The sequence below is a fragment of the Siphateles boraxobius genome, unplaced genomic scaffold (genome assembly GCF_051911475.1).
Source record: "Siphateles boraxobius isolate OS27281-9 unplaced genomic scaffold, OSU_SipBor_1 8, whole genome shotgun sequence".
Taxonomy (NCBI): domain Eukaryota; kingdom Metazoa; phylum Chordata; class Actinopteri; order Cypriniformes; family Leuciscidae; genus Siphateles; species Siphateles boraxobius.
In genome coordinates, this window is record NW_027509208.1 from 16,505,001 (window position 1) to 16,527,767 (window position 22,767).

A 22,767-nucleotide genomic window follows, 5' to 3' on the forward strand; every position below is an offset into this window, starting at 1 on the left:
AGTGAAATTTAAATAAAAGGAAATAATTTGCCCATGGAAAGAATGCAAGGAAATAATTCCAGTGATGGTTGCAACTTCTGTGTGCTTTTGTTTATACTGTGTGTCCAAGATTTTCACTTCCCCGTGCCACTGTTTACAATAGAATTCCACGCTCAGGAGAGGATGCTTGCTTCAGAGCAACCGTAACAGATTTCAGGATGTCTGATTGCATCAATTCCTTGGAAAGGATCTTGGACAGGAAAAGAGGCGAGTGGCATGTGTTGAGCATGCAGCAAACATACAAAACATAACAGACTGCATAACGGGAGTGTAATCACACATTCATTGTGTTCATAAGGCCTCACAATGAAGGCCTGGTGAGTGAGATCACAAAGTCAGATGGAGTAGCCGAGCATTTACACTAAACACAATCATAAAGTTGTCTCAATTACATGATCACACCACAAGCTATCATCAAAGCATCTGTGCTGACCTCTCACCTAATTAGCAGCTGGATCACAACAACATTGCCATGAAGTGGTGACTCGGGGAATTACAACAACTAAGATGTACATTTTTAGGACCGCATGAATTCAAAACGGCCCAAGTTTACATTCTTAATCAATTTATCTGGTCTTATTGTGCTTATTCACCCTCATGTCAGACCAAACCAAAATGACTTTCTTTCTTCTGTGAAACATATACAAGATATTTTAAGATTTTTTTTTCTCCATACAATTGAAGTTGTTTGGTTCCCAACATTCCTCAAAATATCATGTTCCACAGTAGAAAGAATGTCATTCATGTTGGGAATGACATGAGGGTGAGTAAATAATGACAGAATTTTCATTTTTGGACAATAATATCAAGCCAGTTGACCAAAAATTGTTGAATCAGATCATAATTGATAAATCAAACACCACTTCCCACTTCACTCCTGCTGAATATGCTGGTTTGCTTAGAAATGTCACATTATGGAAGTTAAAGGGTTAGTAGAACCATCGCTTAACTTCAGAATGCCTTTATTAACCCTCCAGAATGCCTTTATTAACCATAAGGCCCTTTATTAGCCGTATGGATTACTTTTATGTAATCCATAAATTGTGAACTTAAGTATTTTAGCTCTCTGTAACATGACAGAGCCATAACGCAACGCAACGCAACATAACACACACACACACACACACACACACACACACACACACACACACACACACACACACACACACACACACACACACACACAAACACAGGCCTGGTAAATCCTACATCATATGGCAATATCTTAAATCATTGTCCTTGTGGGGAAAATGTATTGGTCCCCATGAGAAAATATTTTCAGAATTTTTATTTTTGGACAATAATATCAAGCCAGTTGACCAAATATTGTTGAATCAGATCATAATGGATAAATCAAACACCACTTCCCACTTCACTCCTGCTGAATATGCTGGTTTGCTTAGAAATGTCACATTATGGAAGTTAAAGGGTTAGTAGAACCATCGCTTCACTTCAGAATGCCTTTATTAACCCCCTGGAGCCGTATGGATTACTTTTATGATGGATGGATGGATGGATGGATGGATGAACTTTTTTGGGCTTCAAAATCTCAGGCTCTATTCTCTCCCATTATTAAGCTTGGAAGAGCCAGGATATTTTTTAATTTAACTCTGATTGTGTTGTGGAAAAAAAAAATCATATACACCTAGGATGGCTTGAGGGTGAGTAAACTATGGGATATTTGTTGGTCTACTAACCCTTTAAATACTTTAGGAATGGCAATTCATGTTGCCTTTAACCCTCTGTGACCTGTAAATAAAATCTGACCATGTTTCGTGGGTTGGACAGCAGGAAGTGTTGAGCTACATGTGCAGGCAGCAGGTTGAACAGAATCCTCTTATTGTCCAACATCACTCTCTCCATGTCATCCCTCTCCTCCGCAGCCTGAGGATGAAACACACAAACAGAAATATTAACAATTACCTGTATACTCATACTAGCTGTATTACCTGTACAGTCACTGGAGAGTTTATTGATAAAACATTTAGAATTACAGTCAGTGAATATGCATCCGCCAGAGGGCACTGTTGCAGTAGCTGATTACACTGCTGATGATGCTTATCAAGATATTCCACTATATTTTAGTGTTTTCTGTTAAATATATACACTGCCATTCAAAGGTGTGGGGTCATTTTCGGTTTCAAGGTTTCCACCAAAATATTAAGCAGCTGATAATAATAAGCAAAAAATCTGCATATTAGAATGATTTCTGAAGGATCATGTGACACTGAAAACTTGACTAATGACGCTTAAAAATGTTACTTTGCCAACCCAGGAATAAATTAAAATATATAATTAAGTATAATTAATCTAAATTTTGAAAATTGTGAACTTAAGTATTTTAGCTCTCTGTAACATGACAGAGACATAACGCAATGCAACATAACACACACACACACACACACACACACACACACACACACACACACACACACACACACACACACACACACACACACACACACACACACACACACACACAGGCCTGGTAAATCCTACATCATGGGGAAAAAAATGTCTACACAAAAATGGCAATATCTTAAATCATTGTCCTTGCGGGGAAAATGTTTTTGTCCCCATGAGAAAAACAGCTTTTGTGTGATGGTTAGTGTAAGGGGATATAAATATACAGTCTGTATCATTATGTCTATGGGAAGTCCCCATAAAACATAAAAACCAAGCTGGGTTTCCATCCAAACGTGAAGCAAATCTTTTCAAAGTTCGCAAAAAAACAAACAAATGCGAATTAGGTGCATTTCCATCAAGTTGTTCGAGCGGATGACGGTGGTATTTGGTAACCTAATAACCTAGTAAACCTAATGATTACTCACGTAGGTTTAATGTTCGCTACGTCAGAATTTATTTGGCAAATGCGTTTCCATCTCCCATTATTCGCATTAACTGTTTTGCACACAAGTCAAAAACCAGCTTAAGTGAGCTTTTTTTATTTTTTATTATTCTTGCGTCTCTATAACTTGTTTCTGATGTGATACTTCGAATTGCACATAAAAACAGGGTGATTGAAACATAGCTAGCCTAGCCTAGATCGGGGCCACATCTGGTACACGTGGATTCCACATCCTTTACTCTCTTTGTCCTTACTCTGCTGGTCTAAAACTCAAACCGGTCCTCACAAAGATAGTCTCACACACACACACACACACACACACACACACACACACACACACACACACACACACACACACACACACACACACACACACACACACACACACACACACACACACACAGGTACACTCACCTGAGTGGCCCAGAGGTAGTCCAGTCTGAGTTTAAGATCCAGCTGTCTGCAGTGAAGCACCAGCGCTCCAGAAAACAACAGCATTGCCAGAACCGGGTCATAGCCATGTGTGTGAAAGAATCCACCTCTAAACACACACACACACACACACACACACACACACACACACACACACACACACACACACACACACACACACACACACACACACACACACACACACACACACACACACACACACACACACACACACACACACACACACAATAATACCCATCAGGTTATTAAAAAATAAGGGATTCAGCCTTTTGATCAAAAACATTGACTTTAACTTGCTGAGATTTTAAGTAACTATTACATTACTTTTTTTTTTTTTAATTTTTAGAATCTTTTTACCAACTTGCAAACCCCAGTTTGGGAAATCTATTTCTATAACCTTTGCATTTATCTTGACTCACCCTATGGCCTTCCTATAACCACTGGTCTCCATGACGACAGTGTGGAGAATGTTGAGAAGGAGAAGCAGGAAGATCTTGGGTAGTGATGACACACGAAGGTACAGGGCCACAGATAGGCACGCCATCACACATGATAAAAATATGTATGGAGTGTATTTGCACACCCCGGAGCCATCGGAAGTCCCATTCACTGTGACAACTGTCACCATGGAGACATTGGAATTCCTCACCAGTGACCACGGTACACATCCCACCTGTGCAGGTTCAGAAAATCATACACAATTAAACGCATAAAGACAAGAACATTACAGAGAAATGTTGCATGTTTGGAAGTTAAATGACATTTTTAATTTGGAAAGCTTTAATTTACCGAATTAACCGAAGCCTTCATTCGGTTGCAATGAATTACGGTTGCAATGAATGGTTGCAACAATAATACAATGCATTACAAAGGGTATTTTAAAGCTTTATAAAAACATTTCTTATGTATTAAGCTTTAAAGGCACAGTATGTAAGTTTTGCCACTAGAGGCAATTTTTTCAAAACAATAACGGCGCAGCTTGATGACGCTGTAAAGCGCGGAATCATGGATGGTGTCGTCTTCACCTCCACAGCCAATGGTAAGCAATCCGACGGGACTGTGGTATGAAGAGAGCCGAGATGACCCAAGGTGTTTTAACTTGCTGTTTTATTATGCTTATATTCTGAAGTGGACCACTTTTTACAATTAAAGTTTCGTTTAACATCCACCCTCTTCCCTGAACTTGAACTTTTACGTTTGATCCCTTCCGTCACCGTCCCACAGGTGGGATGTTTGCAATTATATATTTAAACAAGTAATTTTGACAATCTATATATCATTTGAAAGCTTAAAGCTACAATATGTAAGAATTTTGCATTACAATATCCCATAATCTCAAGGCCAGTGTTATATATTTTGTTAAGTCGATTACTTACAATATCCCAAATGTTTCCAACCTATTTTTAAATCATGAGAAAATTGTGATTTTAACCAAGGAAACGGGGCGTTATAGCAGGGGGGAGCTGGGAGTCGCCAGTCAATTGCGTCATATCCGAGTTACCCTCGGTTTCCGCTCCTACTGCGTGGAGTCCTTGACAAATGCGGAGGTTGTAGTTGTAGCGTCTATCAAGCTACAAACGTTAGCTTGTTTCGTGCAGTCGTTACGGAACACAGTTATTCTTTACCGATTGCAGCTGGTTCGGTCGACAAAGCATGCTTAATTTTATATTTTCCAAATGTAGCATTCGTTAATAGTTATGTTTATGTAAGGGAAGTACTATTGCTTTAGATTTGTGTTTAGTTTATTGACATTGTTTATCACGTCTGATGTTTATGGCCATGTAAATAAATATAGCATGTGTTATACATAAAGATGAATCAGTATTTTGGCAAATGATGTGGGTATGTTCGAATGTACTTTTAAAACAATTGTTTAGAACACGTAAAACTGCACAGCGTTATCACAATAATGAATACGACATACAGTAACATCTATGATAACCAATTTAGTATTAAATCTTACTTTTCTTGCGGTTAATTCATTTTAATGAAATAAAAGTGTGATGAGGTTCAAGAGTCATGAAGGAAGACGACAGGGGTCTGCGTGACTGGGACTCGTACTTTATTAAAATGAAACAAAAGTCGCACACAACGCGCATTCAACGTGGCAACCGCGACGGCACAAAACAGTTCAAAAATGAGAGCTCGGATCCACCGGTTTTCTTTCTCTGCGTCAAATTTTCTCTCCAGTCTCTCCCTCTCGTTCCAGCGCGCGGCTTATAAGCAGTCTCTCCACGCCGATCTCTGCAATAAGACACAGGTGTTCGTCATTTGCACTTGACCTACTTCCCGCTCGTCTCTTCTCTCTCCCATTACAGACCGCGCTGAACCACGCCACCCTCGCCACAAAAAGCATTTCATTATTAAAAAAAAATTAACCTCATCCATGAATATGATTTTTCGATTCCTGTCTGACTGATTTACATCCACGGTGGAGTTTAAAACGACAGTTCCCATCATTCCACGCTCCTTCACATCGTCATCAAGCTACGCCGTTGTTGTTGTTTGGAATGTAGCGCCCTCTAGCGGCAATCAACTCTTGCATATTGTACCTTTAAAATCTCTAGTTTTCCTATTTGGTGGCTGTTTTCTAAAATAAATTACAGAGGAGCAGTAATTTATCAATTTGCAACAAGAATATTTCATATTCATTAGGAGTGTTTAGGCCTTTATTTTGAAATAGCAATAAACATGAAAAATCATGAAAGATTGGTTGAAACCAATCTCATGTTTGTTTTCATGCCAAGAGTTCAAAAGATAACACCAATTCCGTTTAATGAGACAAAAAGGTCTGAAAATGTTTCAAATATAAAGAAAAATATTATGGATTCTCGATTTATGATGCGGCTGCGTTTCTACACTTCTACAATAATTTGGCAAATGTTTTCTTTAAAAGAAGACCAACAATAGGTCTATATTCCAAAGGATTCTTGAATTACAACCATTTAAGTTTGGATAGTGATTTTTATGTCTATGCGAAAAAAGGGGGAGGGTGACAGTTAAAGGTTAAATTCACATTATTTTATTCTAATAAAACAGCCGCAAGTGCTGAATTACTACTCATACAGATCACTTTATCAAGCGAATTAAAATTGTGTGGTAACGCAGCGCTGTTTTACTTCGTCAAAACAATCATACTAAAATTGTGATGAAAGTTATGTTAACGTTACTCGGTGGCTGGTATGAGACAATTATTGCACATTGCAGTTAGATCGATATTAGAATATCATATTAGAATAGCAATCACTCCCAGGTACCGCAGTGAATGGCTGCCCACTTCTCAGTGTGTGTGTGTGTGTGTTCACTACTTACTGCTCCTAATGTGTGTGCACTAATTTGGATGGGTTAAATGCAGAGGACAAATTCTGATTATGGGTTGCCATACTTGGCCTTCACGTCACTTAGCTTAATAAAAGCTGGATGACTTGTGTTGATAAATGGCATGTAATTAATTTTTAAAATGTATTGTATGGTGGAGAAAATGCTATTACTGCTACTATAAATAAAGTTTTTTTTCTGATTATGCTATGTTTGCCACTTGACACTGAGGCATATACTGTACAAACATGTTACTCGCAGTAAATCAAGAAAACAAGGGATTCAAACAATAAGATTAACACTGAGTAATTTTCTGTCGAGAAAGGTATCCAAACAGTTGCTCTCCTGTCTAATAAAACACATAATATATTAAAGTGTCTTTGGTGTTTCTATGGTTTCTACAGAAATCAAGGGTTATGCAAATATACGTCATTGGCGGGCGAAGCAATGGCACCGGCCGTTACACTGGTTGATATTGCTGATTTCTCTGGATTTAAACATTGTTCACGAGTTCACACTTACAAATAAGTCAGATAGAATAGATGGTATGCATATTTGGCGTGCTGTCCGAGGAGAGGGCTCCGGGCTTGGTATTTGGCCCGAACCCAGAGTACTCCCCCCATATTCCTGGCTGTGGAAGGAACCGAGAGTGAGGTGTCGGGATGGTAGAGGGATGCAGAAAAACGTTAAAGAAATGTAGGTGTGTCGACTGAGTGCCTTTATATATGCTTCCTCTGATGCTAATGGGATAGTCATGATGATTGTTGATGACAAGTTAATTGGATTGGTTATTTGAAGGTGCTCCTTCCGAACTTTGTTTAGTGAAACATCATTTCACGAGTTCACACTTACAAATAAGTCATATAGAATAGATGGTATGCATATTTGGCGTGCTGTCCGAGGAGAGGGCTCCGGGCTCTGTATTTGGCCCGAACCCAGAGTACTCCCCCAAAAGTTGCAATAAATGCAGGACAGCCGCCAGAAATTATGTTGATGACCCCCCAAAAACTTGCGGAGTGCAAGCCTATGGTGCCAATCGTAGGGAGGGAATTTTAGTCGCTGGATGGGGAGGGCTTCTTGCATCATCAGAAGGGAGTTGATTGTCGTGGCATCAGATGGGTGGCCTCGCAAGTGGTTGGCTGGGGATGGTCGTATGGGGTGAGCTTCTGCGGAAACGGAAGAGGATAGCATAACTGCTGCAGTGGAAGCAAGTTGATGAAGAAACTAGCTCCTGCTGGAGGAGATGACACTGCTGCGGCAGTGAACCAAGGTGTTTTTTTTTCAACTTGGTTTCCAACTATCCGGTGGCAAATTGGATGGAGAATTGAATAGTCGTGGGAACGGAAGAGGAAACACTGCTGGGGCAGTGAAGGCGACTTGGATGGAGAAACGGAGCTCCTGCGAGAGCGGAGTAGATGACACTGCTGCGGCAGTGGACCAAACTTGTTTCCTGGACTCAACTGTCCAAAAAGTAAGTTGCACTAAGAACTGGGCTCCTACGGGAGCAGAAAAGATAACGCTGCTGCGGCAGTGGTGCAAGTTTGGACGGAGTAACGGACCTCCTGCGGGAGTGGAGTAGATGACACTGCTGCAGCAGTGGACCAAACTTGCTTACGATTTGCTTTCAAACTATCCTTTGGACAGAGAACTGAGCTCCTGCGGGAGTGGAAGAGAATGCTGCTGCGGCAGTGGAGCAAGTTTGGACGGAGAAACGGAGCTCCTGCGGGAGTGGAGTAAATGACACTGCTGTGACAGTGGACCAAACTTGTTTCCTGAACTCGACTGTCCAAAAAGTAAGTTGGACTAAGAACTGGGCTCCTGTGGGAGCAGAAAAGATAACGTTGCTGTGGCAGTGGTGCAAGTTTGGACGGCGTAACGGAGCTCCTGTGGGAGCGGAGTAGATGACACTGCTGCGACAGTGGAAAACTTGCTTCCGACTTGCTTCCAAGTATCCTATGGTGAGTTGAATGGAGAATTGAGCACCTGCTAGAGTGGAAGAGATAATTGTTCCGCAGGAATGGAGCAAGTTGGAGGAAGGAACGGAACTCCTGCAGTAGTGGAGATGACGACACTGCAGCGGCAGTGGGTCAAACTTGCTTTCTGAACTCAACTGTCCAAAAGGTAAGTTGGACAAAGAACTGGGCTCCTGCAGGAGCAGAAAAAGATAATGCTGCTGCGGCAGAGGATCAAGTTTGGATGGAGAAATGGAGCTTCTGCGGGACCAGAGTAGGTTATGCTGTAGTGGAAAGAGTTGGTCCTGACTTTCTTTCGAATTATCCGATGAGCCATTTGGCTGGAGAACGAAATTCTGATGGAAAGGAAGAGATGATGCTGCTGCGGAACCAAACTTGCTTTCGACTTGCTTTCCAAGCTATCTGAAAGGCGAGTTGGGCAGAGAGCTGAACTCCTGCGGGAGCGGAAGAGATGGTATTGCTGTGGCAGTGGAGCAAGTTGGAATTGGGAAACGTAGGGGGAGCGGAGTAGATGACATTGCAACGGAAGTGGAACCCAAACTTGCTTTCCAGCGCCGTAAGGGCGGATTGGAGGAAAAAGTGAGCTCCTGCAGGAGCGGAAGAGATAGCACTGCTGTGGCAGTGAAGCGAGATTCTGGGTGAAGCGGCTTGAAGAATGGAATTAAGAGAGGCGTCGAGGAGTTGTTTCAATTGATGGTTTATGGGAATATCAGCTCTGAATAGTGAGGTACTGGGGTTGGGAAAGGGTCCGCGTCTGGTGCCAGCAGCCTGAATTTCTGGAGAGCAAAACGATAGAGAGAGTCGGCTATTTGATTTTTGAACACGGGAACGTGTTTTGCCGTTAAAATGAACTGATCGCAAGCTGCGATCCATATGAGGCGTCTTAAGAGAGGCATTAGTGCGGGAGAATTTGAGCGGCCTTTGTTGATGCAATGCACGGTTGCTTCATTGTCAAAGTGTACTATGATGCTGTTAGTTGACCATTCTTTACCCCACAGGAAAGCTGCTACCACTAAAGGATATAACTCGAACAGCGCTGAGGATGTTAGTGACTGCGGTGAGTCTAACAGCTGGGCGGGCCATGTAGACGCAAACCAAAGGCCTTGGTAGAATCCCCCGAAACCAATGGAGGGAGCTGCGTCGGTGAACAGTTGGATATCCACGCGGAGAGAAATCAGATTATTATAGAAAAAAAGACAGGCCGTTCCATTGTTTAAGGAAGGTTGTCCATAAACTGAGCTCGTTGCAACATGAAGTAGTTCTGGAGATTTGGTCCTCTAGTGCGTGAACTGATGATATGAGGAAGAGGAGTTGTGAGATGAAAGGGCGGCCTTGGAGGGTGATGCGCATCGCAAAGTTTAAGTGGCCGATCAGAGATAGTAGCTCTCCTTTAGAGCAATTTGGATTTTTTAGTGTCCAATTTAATGCCCAGAAATTTGATGGATGTGGCTGGACCCATTTTTTTCTTGGGCAATTGGAATCCCAAGCTCAGCGAAGACTTTTTGGACTATGAGAAGATGCGTGGCTGGGACGGTGTCGGGCGGCGAGATAATTAGGAAATCATCTAGCAGGTGGATTAAGTAGGGTATCGAGTAGTTATTAGAAAGAACCAAACACATGGCTTCTGATAGGATGTCGAAAATCTTGGGCCTGCTTTTGCAGCCAAAAGTTAAACGGACGGCAAAGTAAAAAAGATTTTGCCAGCGTATGCCGAACAAATGCCATGAATCTGGGTGAATGGGCATCACTTAAAAAGCAGAGGTGATGTCGACTTTAGCAAGCCAAGCGCCGTAACCTGCGTCTTTAATCAATGTTATGGCTTGGTCAATGGTGTGGTAGTGAAGAGAAAATTGTTCAAGCGAGATAAGGCTATTTATGCTTGGAAACGGAAAAATTGTGTTTTCCACTTCACAAGAATTTTACCAGTTCATTTGATAAAACTATCGTCATGCATTCATATCATATACGCACTCACATACTTTAAAAGTCTTCATGACAACCTGTCAAAATCAAAGTTTTGTATAACTTGAAGAAAATATAACAGAAATATATTACTATTGCACAGTAGAGTATACTTCAAGTAGGCCTAATAATAATAATAACAGTTTATTAAAACATACAGAAGCTCAAATGTCTTTAATTTACAACCCACCAAAATAAAAGTTTGTAGAGATAAATAGTAACTCAGCCAGTAACTCACCAAGTAACTCGAGAGAATTATGAAAGAAATTGCATAGTAAGATGTACTTTTTAAAATAATAATAATCAAATCTATTAAAACATAATTTTAAAGGAATATCACACAAGTTTTTAAAAAGTAAATTTGCATTTGTGCTTATGATTTTTAAGTCTTTTAATTGTCAGCTGATAAAACCTGTGCTTCAGGGACCATATTCATATAACATCTAAGGCTAAATGTAGCTCTTTACTGGCTGAGTTAGATGGCGATTAACACTAAACAGTAGAAAATGGGTGGTGGCGGCAGCGGCGGACGGGGGGACTTGGGGTGCTGGTATATCACAGTATACTCACTACAAAAAACTAGACTACACCACTGGGCGGGACCAAATGCTGAAAAACTGTCAAGAAATGTAGGTGAGTCGACTGAGTTTGCACCTTTATATATGCTTCCTCTCATGCTGATGGAATAGTCATGATGATTGTTGATGAGATATTAATTGGATTGGTTATTTGAACGTGCTCCTCCCGAACTTTATTTAGTGAAATATAATTTGTAAACATTTGGGATAAAGTACACAAGTCAACCAAATATATAATATTGTTCTGGTGGTTTTCGGATATTTTAATTCAAAAAGCTTTCATATTGTGGCTTTAATACATAAGGAATGTTATTATAATGTTTAAAATATTGTTTTATTTAAAATTATAGCCTACATACAGGCTTCAATTAAAGTGTTATCACAGGTCAACCCGCTAAAATCTTTTGCATTAGTGTCATAAGCAACACACTCAGTCATTCTCTCTTCTACTCTATACACACACACACACACACACACACTCACCACACACCCCTGGGTCACGGAGTACATCAGCAGAACCAGAAACCCACACAGAACTGTTCTGATCTGCAGGGTTAGACAGTCAGGAGAGCACTGAGAAGACAGACAAAGACAGGAGAGAGGAATCAGCAAACCTGCTGAGCAAAACATACAACAACTAGAGTTTTACATTTTTCTGAAGAAAATGACAGTGGTGGCTGTGGGTGGATGCTCTGGATGCTTGTTAGGTGATGCTAGGGAGTCGAGCTCTGTGTGTGTGTGTGTGTGTGTGTGTGTGTGTGTGTGTGTGTGTGTGTGTGTGTGTGTGTGTGTGTGTGTGTGTGTGTGTGTGTGTGTGTACCTACTTAACCATATTTTGGGGACAAATTTGTACCCAAAAGTGACAAAACCTGACAAAATCTCAAAAAACCTCCCTTTAGGGACATCCTCATTTGTAAATCTAAAAATAAAGTAATTAAAGGTTTTTTAAAAATGTAAAAAATTTACATCATTTTGTAAATGTAAAAATGATGGGTAGGTTTAGGGGTAGGGTTAGTGTAAGGGGGTAAAATATACAGTTTGTACAGCATAAATACCATTAAGTCTATGGAATGTCCCCATTTAGATAGCTAAGTAAATGTGTGCGTGCGTGCGTGCGTTACCTGTACATGAGTGATGTGAAGGTACATCACACTTGCCATGTGGAAACACAAACAGAGAACCAGAAGAATCACAACCAGAAGACCTCTGCAGCAAGAGGGATAGAGGGAAAAAGAGGGGTTTCCCACATATTATATGCATGTGTGTTGTGTGATGCAGTGACCTGAGCATGTAAAATGTGTATTCAATTTAGTGTGTCTGGCAAATAAAGAAAAGGTGTGTTATGTTGTTGTGTCAGGTATTGTGTGTATGTGTCATTTACATACTGAGGAATGATGAGAAAATAGACCACTGCAAAAAATGAAGTGAGGACAAGCGAGATAACCACTGCACTGATGAAGGCCTCGTCATACACTTGCTGATACTGTGTGACAGAGAGAGACAGAGACCATTTGATAGATCATAGCAATTACATGTGTACATGTGTGTAAATGTGTTTCTTCAACTACTCGTGAGCTTAGAATTATATGGTTCTATCTCCACTTTTGGTCGAAATTGAGTTTTTGACATAATCTTATGCATTAGGTGTTTATTAATGCCTGTGTGGTGTTATTTTTGTAAAAAAAAAAAATTGTTAGAAGTTATTAATAAAATAAAAAGGTTCCATCTCACAAAACAGCAGGGATTAAAAACTTTGATGCTCAATATCTCAGAACTACCCTAAACGGAGATAGAACTGTATAATTCTAAGCTCACGTACTGTATCTACACTTTTAACCCTGTTGAGTATTAGAAAATAAAGTCTTTTAAACTGAACCATTATGCACACAAAAGTCATTTCAACCGCATTAAAAATCAACATTAATTTTGTGATGAAAATGACGATGAAATTAATTGTTTTAAATAAAATGGTGACTCTCTTGTCTTTCTAAGGCTAATTTTGCATTTCATGTATCCCAAACACACTCAATTAAATCATATTTCCACACAATTAAATATATATTTTTAGAAAAATTAACAAAATTACAGCTTGATTGAAAATGACAATAAAATATTCCGTTTTTTTTATCTATATTTATCTGTTTTCTTCATATATCTAAATTTTAACAAAATGTATACAGGGGCAACATTGTTGGCTGCAAAATTTTTCAAACAATAGATTCTTAAATGTATATTATTTTATTTCATTAGTTTTAAAAATGTAATATTGTTTGAAAGATTGTTTTAAGATTGAAAGTCTGGGACATGAAAAAAAACGAATAAATCTAAATTACTCACGATATAAAAGGCATTTTGAAAGTAGCAAATATAAATGACGAAGATGTGGTTCCAGAGACAATTTTAATAACGTGTTAAATTTAAATAATTTAATTTTGACAAAAATCAATACATAAAAGTGCTAAAAGTTGAAGAAACAGCCGCGTGTGTGTTCATGTAAACATATGTTTTGTTGTATCTCTTGTAGGTGTCACAAGCAAACTTGTATTTGTATCATTCCAGCGCAGCCTGCGAGAGACGAATGCAGCACACTGCTTTGAGCGACAGCTTCATTAGAGTATAAAGCTAGCATCCCTCTCTTCACAAGAGACAGATGCAATGTCATTAAACTCCCAGAGAGAGCCGGGAAAGCCACCGCGCTTGAGAGTGTGTGTGAGAAAGAATATATGTTGTGAGTCTGACAGATTTTCCCAAATCATTACTGTTGCCCCCATTCTATAAGGGTGGGCAGGCGTCTAAGGAATAGAGAACAGAGCAATGGAGAAGGCTAGTGAGAAAGGAGGAGGAGGGGGAGAGATGATGTTGAAAGTGAGAGGAGACAGGGAGTCACGAAGCACAACGGAACAATGCGGGGGATGCGGCGTGTGTGTCTGAGGAAATTCTTCACTCCATCTCTCTCGCATTTCGCCATGTCACTACTGCCAAATGCCCTGGATCGGTTACCGCTGTGTTTGGGACGCTGGGGCATGTTGTCACACTTTTCACTCCAGTGAATATTTCACATGGTTTTTAAAAGTCTATTTCTGCATAGACACACACATGCATTCAAAAGTTTGGGGTCAGCACAATACAATAAATGAATACTTTAATGCATTGAATTGATCAAAAGTGACTGTAAAGACATTTTAATGTAGCAAAAGATTTCGGTTTCAAATAAATGCAGAACTTTTGAACTTTCTGTTCATCAAAGAATCCAGAAAAAAAAATTATAATGGTTTCCACAAAAAGCAGCATAACTGCTTTCAACATTGATGATAATAAAAAAACGTTTCTTTAGCAGCAAATCAGCACATGATCAGAAATTATTTCTGAAGGACCATGTGACATTGCTGTGAAAATTCAGCTTTGCCATCACAGGAATAAATTACATTTTTAAATATATTTACATAGAAAACAGTTATTTTCAATTGTAATAAATATTTCAAACAATATTGCTGTTTTTACTGTATTTTTGATCAAATACGTGCAGTTTTGGTGTGGATAAGAGACTTCAAAAAACTTTTCTTTTTTTTTGTAAATAACCGAACTCCAAACTTTTGAATTATGTAATTTCCTTAAAGTCTTGGATAATAAAAAATAAAAATAAAAAACTTTTAAGTTTCTTGGACACGTGGTGACCAATAGTGGGGTAAGTTGTCATAATAGAACTTTCCTTTAAATGTAGTATTATATTAAATCATTTTATTTTCAGTATTTTATTTAAATAGTATTATACTAAACAAAGAAAAATGAAAACAAAATTGCAGCAAAACTGTAAAAGGTAATATTGTAATTAATACATTTATAAAACACAAAAAAAATATTAGTTTTTTCAGTGTGGTTTAATGTGATTACACTACCAGCAGCTATAGCAAAAATATGACAATATAATATGATGTTATTTTAGCTTAGACACATAATTTAAAAAATCATTCTATTTTAAGAGGTTTAAACCCTCCCATGTAACAGCTATACTGCTCACACCTACATGTTTATCCATTATGCAGCTGTGTGTACTCACTCTCTGCTCTCTCTCTCTGCTCCTGTATGTAAGGGTAATATAGTTGAGGTCTGCCATCTCGGACTCCGTCTGTCGTGCTTCTAGCATACGACCAATGTAACGGTTCACTCTGGTCCCGGGAGAGTTCTGCACCAGTCCCGCCGAAAATGACGTCCGATCGCGCAGCTTCTCAGAAGTTGTTCGCAACGCCCGTCTCTGGAAACCCAGGGAAAATTTCAGTTCAATTCCAGTATAGCAGATTCCAGTTCAGCAAAGGGAAAGATTTTCAATAAATAGTTATAATTTTTGATCTGTTGCCTGCAAAGCTGTCATATAACTTTAACAAGAAGATTTCAAATATAATGCAGGAGTCATATGGACCACTTTTATGGTGCATTTTTTGACAGCATAAACATATTTCAAATGTCTTTATTTGTGTATATACAGGTTTGGATTTGACCAAAAGTTTCATTCTTGGGTGAACTATCATTTTATAATTATTAGGTAAAGAAAGAACCGCAAACCCACATTTAAACCGACTTTTAAACTCATTTAGACACAAATCTACATAACATGGTGACAGATGGGTATTCAACACATCTCAGCATATTTTCTCACACATGCAATGGTGATAAGATGTTTAATTATGCACTGATACAAGTCAAAACACACACACACACACACACACACACTCACACACACACACACAAACACACACACGATGAGAACAGTAAATCTGCAGTGGTGATTGGATCTGTGTGCAATCATCCACACATCTGAAGGAAAGGCATTAGAGAGTGGGCTGGATTAAAAGAGTGTGAGAGTGAATGTGATTTGTGTGGGTATAAAAGGTGATTTAGAGTAATTTTGGGATTTGGGCTTTGCAAGTATTGGAGGACTGTACACAAAGCAATCACAATATATCAGCAGCATCGGGACAAGTTTTTGCTGACTGACTGGTCATGAGATCATAACACTGATGTCTTAGCTCATGATTAATAATTAGGTTATCAATATATTTATGAGCCAAAACTTCGTAAATTAGGTTCTTGTGGAGATACACTTAAGACCGGCAGGGTGTATTACTCAGGTTTGCGATTTAATATCAGACCAGACTTGACTTAAAATATATTTGACATTTTGCTGTAATTTTTAATTTTTATAAGCATCACAAACACCTATTTTAGGCTGTTTACATGACAACAATGTAAAAACAGAAAAGTTTTTCAGACTAAAATGCTGTATTATGCATTCCAGGCCATAGTTGGCGATGTCACTTTGTAAAGAAACACTACGCGCCTATAGACTGAACATGTAATATGCATGCGCATGTCACCGTTTTCACACATTACATTTTTAGTAGTTTACATGGAAACGATAACTGTATCGCTTTCAAAAACTTTTCAGGCCCACAAAACGCTGTTGTCTTATAAATGAACGACAAAAACCCATAAAGCGTTTTTTAGTTGAAAATGGTGTGGTGTTAACCGCAACAGCAGTGGCAGCTTTTTTGTTGGCATGTTTTATGCCCATATCTGTTTGTGTGGATATCAAAACTAGAATAAAATGAATTTTGAAATTTTGAAAATTGATTTCAAAGGTTTTCGTTTCATTCCTTCTTTCATTGGTTTAAATGTAGAGATTACGTTTGCAGTCATCAGCATTTTGTTGTACGTGTAAATGCACTCATTGTGATAAATATATGCATAAATAGATATTACTTCAGTCAATCTCCATACCTAGTCATTTGTATGACTAAGAATCATTTTCATTCATTTCGCTGGTGTCGGTGCAGGGATCAGTGGGTAGATGTTCGATTCAGACATCTCTCTTATAATATATATTTTTTAAATAGTTGCTTTTAACTCTTTAAAATAATATCAGATGTTCAAACTTCAGACAATTGGATGTTATGACTATAAAACTGTTTAATATCAGTCTATTAAGTTTGGTTGATGAGAAAAAGTGGGCAGCTGCCACTGCTTCTGGGCCTCCTGGTTCCACAATATATAAAATGAAGATGGACATATGCAGTTATCACGCACCTTGTCATCATCCTCACAGGTCATGACGTTGGAGAAAGGGATCTCAGCCTTGAACATCTTTCTGCAGTGCATGAGCTGCACCAGTAGGTAACAGACTGTCTTAAACTTCATCCTTTTCGCTGGCTTTATGTCTGATAGGATCAGCCCAGGAAAAATCTGCAGAGAGAGAGAGAGCGGGAGAGGGAGGAAGAAATGTGGAATGAGGAAAGAGAAAAGATTAACTGAATGTGTGAAAATGGCTGCAGTAACTGTCGTCTGAAAAAAAGAAGTGACTTAAAAAAGTGATATGAATCCTTTTGAACTCCAGATGGATTAGGATGTAAGGCTTTTGATTGTGCATCTTTGACCCTCCGAAAATTACCGATTTTTTTTATGCCAAAAATCATTAGAATATTAAGTAAAAATCATGTTCCATGAAGATCACAACATTAAACGCGATTTTCTCAATGTTTCGATTTTTTTGCACCCTCAGATTCCAGAAATTTAAATAGTTGTATCTCAGCCAAATATTGTCCTATCCTAACAAACCATGCATCAATTGAAAGCTTATTTATTCAACTTTCATATGATGTATAATATGATGTCTCATTTTCAGAACGTTTGCCCTTGTGACTGGTTTTGTGGTCGAGGGTCACATATGTGGATCATTTATTGCATTGTACTGCATATGGTATTTTGAAAATAACAAGTAAAACAGACAGACAGAGTTAGGCTAATGTATCTATGTTTCTGTCGATAGATAAGCATTATGGCTTCTCCTAAACCTTGTTCAATGTGAGTGCCGCATATGCTCTAATACGATCAGCCATTTACGCTATTTTAGGTGAGAACTGAACAGCCTGAACAGTTGCTATCTGTGTTTAAACTAAATTTATAATTAAAGGGGTCATATGAGGGGTTTTATAATGTTTCCTGATGTGCACTTATAATGTTTTTACATCAAAAATTGTCATAATTTAGAAATAAAATTATCATTTTCTACCCTGATTTTAGCCGTCATTTGAACACTCAGTTTGAAGGGCAGTGTCTGCTGTGAAACTTCAATGTAAACGCCTACTGCTATGATTGGCTAACATTGCATATTAAATAAATATTACATGTGGAACTCTCTCAAACTTTTATTCTACATTTTTCAATTACAGCTGTCGAGATTAACTAATCATGATAAGTGTTGATTATAGCATTATATTTAGATCTACTCCCGTTGCATGAAATGTTGCAGTGATGAGCATTGAGCAGATGACAGACAGTCTGTTGAGAGCATGAATGCTCATCACTGCAACACTGCATCACTGTTGAGAGCATGAATGCGGTCATCTCATCATTGCAACTCCATTTCTGCACTCTCACGAATGCTTTCATCATAACAGGTTTCATCATAAAAGTTAAAAAGATCAAGGAAATTTAGATTTCTCAATTCATGACCGCTTTAAGCCTTGCCAATTTATAAATTCAAGCGCAAGAAGACACAAATACACGGAGCCCCTAAGGGGATATGGTGGTGGAATATTGACAAAATAATGTCAATGCTTTTGCATTCTCTCTTTTCTCTTGCATTCTCCGTAGAAACTTTGCGTTCGCTAACAAAACATTTGCGCTTCATCGCAAAAACCTTTGCGTTCGCTCGCTAAACTTTTGTGTTCTTTGAGAGTGAACGCAAAGTTTTTCGTGGGAAGGTGAACATTTTGCAGGCGAACGCAAAGTTTTTTGGGGGAAAGCAAAACATTTTCAAGAGAAGACAAAAGCACTGCCAAATAATTTTCCATATGAAAGATAAATTGGGTAACCATCCAAAGCGCGCACACAGAAAGCCGTGTCTCAGACAGCGCGCAAATATTTAGTTCTCTTTCAAGTCTTGCGATTGAACGGACAAATTCACACAAACATGCCCACCTTGTCGAGTATCCTAGCAAACATACAGATAATGTCTTAAATGAACGTTAACAGTCAAGAAAGACAACGCATGTGTACACTGTCAGTATTTTGGATCTATGTATTGTCTTAAAGTGACAGCAGCCTAATATTTCTGCTATCTGTGTTTTTAATGTTAATCAAACAACAAAAGACAAGAAAATCACTTACTGCTCTTGACTGAATAGCTTTTGTAACTCTAATAATGATTGATCTTTATTTAATTTCTACGCTGAAGATTATATGCAGTTTACTTTAATTGATTGCTTCAATTTCTGAATCTGAAAACTACTGTTAGAAACCTGAAAACCTGAAAAGCACTATTTTATTTGTATCTTTGCTCTGTAGCACTTTATTTTGCAGTTCAGTTCCCCATGTACATACTATCTACTTATTATAGTAATTGCAATAACTGGGTAAAAACTAGGTACTAACCCTGAACCTTCCCCTAAACCTAACCCATGTAGTTACCTTATATTACCCAGTACTTATAGGTAAGCAGACTGTAAGTACACGTAAGTGCACGTACTGTAAAATAAAGTGCAACTTTTTGCTCTATTGAATTTATTTGTGCTGTTGCTTGTAGTTTGATTTTTTGTTCTTATTTTCTTTATTTTTATTTGAGAGTAGTAGATTTTCCCTGAACATAGCACATACCGATACCGTGACCCTAATACTGTGATAAAGACCGAACCATGAGTCATTTGAACTGTTACACCCCTAGTGTATACACTACCATTCAAAAGTTATTTTTTTATGTTTTTGTAAGTCTCTAATGCTAAACAGCTGCATTTATTTGATCAAAAATACAGTAAAAACAATAATTGTTTTCTATTTTAAAGTGCAATTTATTCCTGTGATATCAAAGTAAATTTTTTAGCATCATTACCAGTCATCAGTGTCACATGATCCTTCAGAAATCATTCTAATATGCTGATTTTGTGTTTAAGAAATATTTCTTATTTTTATCAATGTTGAAAACAAGTTGTGCTGCTTTTTGTGGAAACCATGACAATTTTTTTAGGATTCTTTAATGAATAGAAAGTTCAACGTTCACAACAAATATTTGTCCAATTATATCTTTCTATTTTTAAAATGTTCTTCACAAAGAAGCAAAAAGGTTATTTGGTGAACCAAAATGGCATCGGTGTGAAAACAATCTTTCTGAACCTTTCATTTTAAGATTGAGGCTGTAATGTAAATAAAGTATATTGGCTATTTAAATGCTACTTGTTTCAATGGGAAATGAGTCAACACAGGAAAGAAAACTGCACATCATCCATGGCTCTTTAAATACAGCATTAAAATGTCCATTGAGTTTTGTTCTCAGTAATTGTTCATCAAATGCAATCATTTCCTGTACCACTAAAATTACTTTTCCTAATTCTTTACTGTTAATGTAACAAAAAAAAAAAAGAATTCTACCCAATTATAGCACAACCTTAGATATGTCCACTTTTCACAATCCAGTCAAATTCTGATGGATAAAATCAAGTTCCCTATCTGTCAGTCACGTTCGACGTTATGTCGAAGACTGACAAATGAGGTCTCTCTTGGGAGCCCCAATCACCTCTTGTAGGAAAGTTGTAGGAAAGAAAAAAAAATAGAATTGGTGAGTAGAATTTAGAAGCCAAGCCACTATATATATATATAAGATGTGGCTTGTACATAATGTATATAAGATGGCAGCATGCATACACTTATTTCGATTTTTTGCTTCGGAGCAGAGTGGTTGCGTACAGCGTTCACTCTCTTCCAATTGCCTCAAAAAGAGTGTTTCCTGATCTAAAAGCGCTAGAAAACAAGAGGAGATTTCTCTTGCTGGAGAGAAAGCGCATTCAGTGGTGTTTCGCCTTTGAGCCAGTGCACAGTGCAGCGATTCCCCCTTGTGCTTCGGCGCAAAAGAAGCTTCAGGGGGGCGAACGTCTTTTTGAAAGATGCCTTTCTGTCTGTGTGTTTCTGGATGTGTTCATTTCCTGTCCTGATCCGACAGCCACGATCGCTATCTCACATGTCTGGGCCACGAGCATGCAGAGATTGTGGCGTTCGCGGGTGGTTCATGCTCTCACTGCGAGAGCATGACCATGTCAGCATTGCAGTCGCAACTCTCCTTCTTCGTGAGTCCCATCTGCTGTTAGCCAGCCCACTGCCTCTGGCAGAGCTCAAGGCAGAGCATTGAATCTGGTTAACACTTTGGGAGACTTGAGGGTTACCATGTGATCACTTCTGCTGGGCCAGTCGCCACAGACCTCCCACTCCTCTAGCATGCCGTGTGCTGTCGAGCTGGCGGATGATGCGGAGCTGCGCGGGTCCTTCTCGCGGGGGACCCGGCGTGTCATTCGGCACTCCGGGTTCCATTGCCAGCTTTTCTATAACTCAGAGCTGATTGGGTCTCCTAAGTGAGACCCCATTTGTCAGACTTTTACATAAGGTGTCCGTTCTCTCCATCAGGGAACGACGCTTACATCAGTATCCAAAACTTTCCCTCTTACGTTATTTACAGTACAATTTGTATTATCAAGAAAAACACCACCTTACAGAAGTAAAATGCTTTACAAGAGTTTATTAATCTTTCCTACGATGTTGATAATGATGATGAGTTTGTACCTTGCGTCTGTGTGAGGGTACGATGAAGAAAGTCTCGATGGCGTGTTTGCTAAGGAAAGCGTGTCTCTCGTGGCCGAGGCCCGGCTCCACCTCGTAATCTCCATTTAGACATTCCAGCGTTGCCTTGGTGATATGAACCTTCCTGTTGAGGGAAGGGCAAATGATCACACTATCACCTTTCTGCTCATATAGAAATGATATTCCACGTTACATGTTATATGATGGTTTAATATCTGATTATGATGAATGTGGTGTGTGACTGACCCCGGCAGTCCTCCTGCCTCCATCATGTTGGCCAGTGTGACGTCATTGGACCAGACATCATACTGCCACTTCCGGAGCCCCAGAACCCCGCACAGCACGCGGCCCGTGTGCAAACCCACACGCATGTTCAGGTTCACCTCGGTCGCTTCCGCAACAGACCTGATTACACACATATTCACAAAAAGGTACATTTTGTTTAAGTTTTGCATTTTTAACACATTAGTGGTCTTTATAACGACACCTACTGGTGTGGATGAAACATCACAAAAGAGCTAATGTTTTTTGGTTACAGATGCAATTGAAGAAATGGCCGCAGGCACATTTGACATTAATCATAACTAATTAAGTGGGTGTTATTTAATAGGGTAATAAAACAACAAAAATGCAGATATATTAGGGAATTGTACAATTTACCAGTTAACCAATTTATCATTACCAGACCTGGAAACTAGGAAAGTAATGGAAATAGTAGTTTAGTTATAATCTGCTGTAAAATATTTTATTGGCTGACATAACTATGTCAGTTTACATTCAGACATTACTATGGATTACAAGCAAGTTTTACTTAAGTAATATACTTAAGTAAAACTTGCTTGTAATCCATAGTAATGTCTGAATTTTGACTCACATCAAAAGATTAACCTGAATCTAATGTTTTTTTTAAGTCGTGATGAAACAGAAGACAACAAATAACTTTTCTTCCTTTTAGTGACATACTACATCTGAGCGAAAT

The 22,767-nt window shown here is 38.7% G+C and overlaps 1 protein-coding gene across 2 annotated transcripts in view; it reads right to left on the reverse strand.

The window, feature by feature from the left end:
- Positions 1 to 22,767, reverse strand: part of adcy1a (adenylate cyclase 1a) — a 71,538-nt gene that overhangs the window by 14,202 nt on the left and 34,569 nt on the right. Inside the window, exons 6-15 of one of the 2 annotated variants that reach the window (XM_077220967.1) lie at positions 22,035 to 22,193; positions 21,771 to 21,912; positions 17,253 to 17,408; positions 15,229 to 15,423; positions 12,557 to 12,654; positions 12,293 to 12,377; positions 11,655 to 11,744; positions 3,760 to 4,013; positions 3,302 to 3,428; positions 1,807 to 1,923 (exon numbers count right to left, since the gene is read on the reverse strand). In XM_077220967.1, the coding sequence (XP_077077082.1) occupies positions 1,807 to 1,923; positions 3,302 to 3,428; positions 3,760 to 4,013; positions 11,655 to 11,744; positions 12,293 to 12,377; positions 12,557 to 12,654; positions 15,229 to 15,423; positions 17,253 to 17,408; positions 21,771 to 21,912; positions 22,035 to 22,193 (1,423 nt within the window). Of the gene's footprint in view, positions 1 to 1,806; positions 1,924 to 3,301; positions 3,429 to 3,759; positions 4,014 to 11,654; positions 11,745 to 12,292; positions 12,378 to 12,556; positions 12,655 to 15,228; positions 15,424 to 17,252; positions 17,409 to 21,770; positions 21,913 to 22,034; positions 22,194 to 22,767 lie in introns of those variants that run through there. The other variant, XM_077220968.1, reaches the window with a different exon arrangement.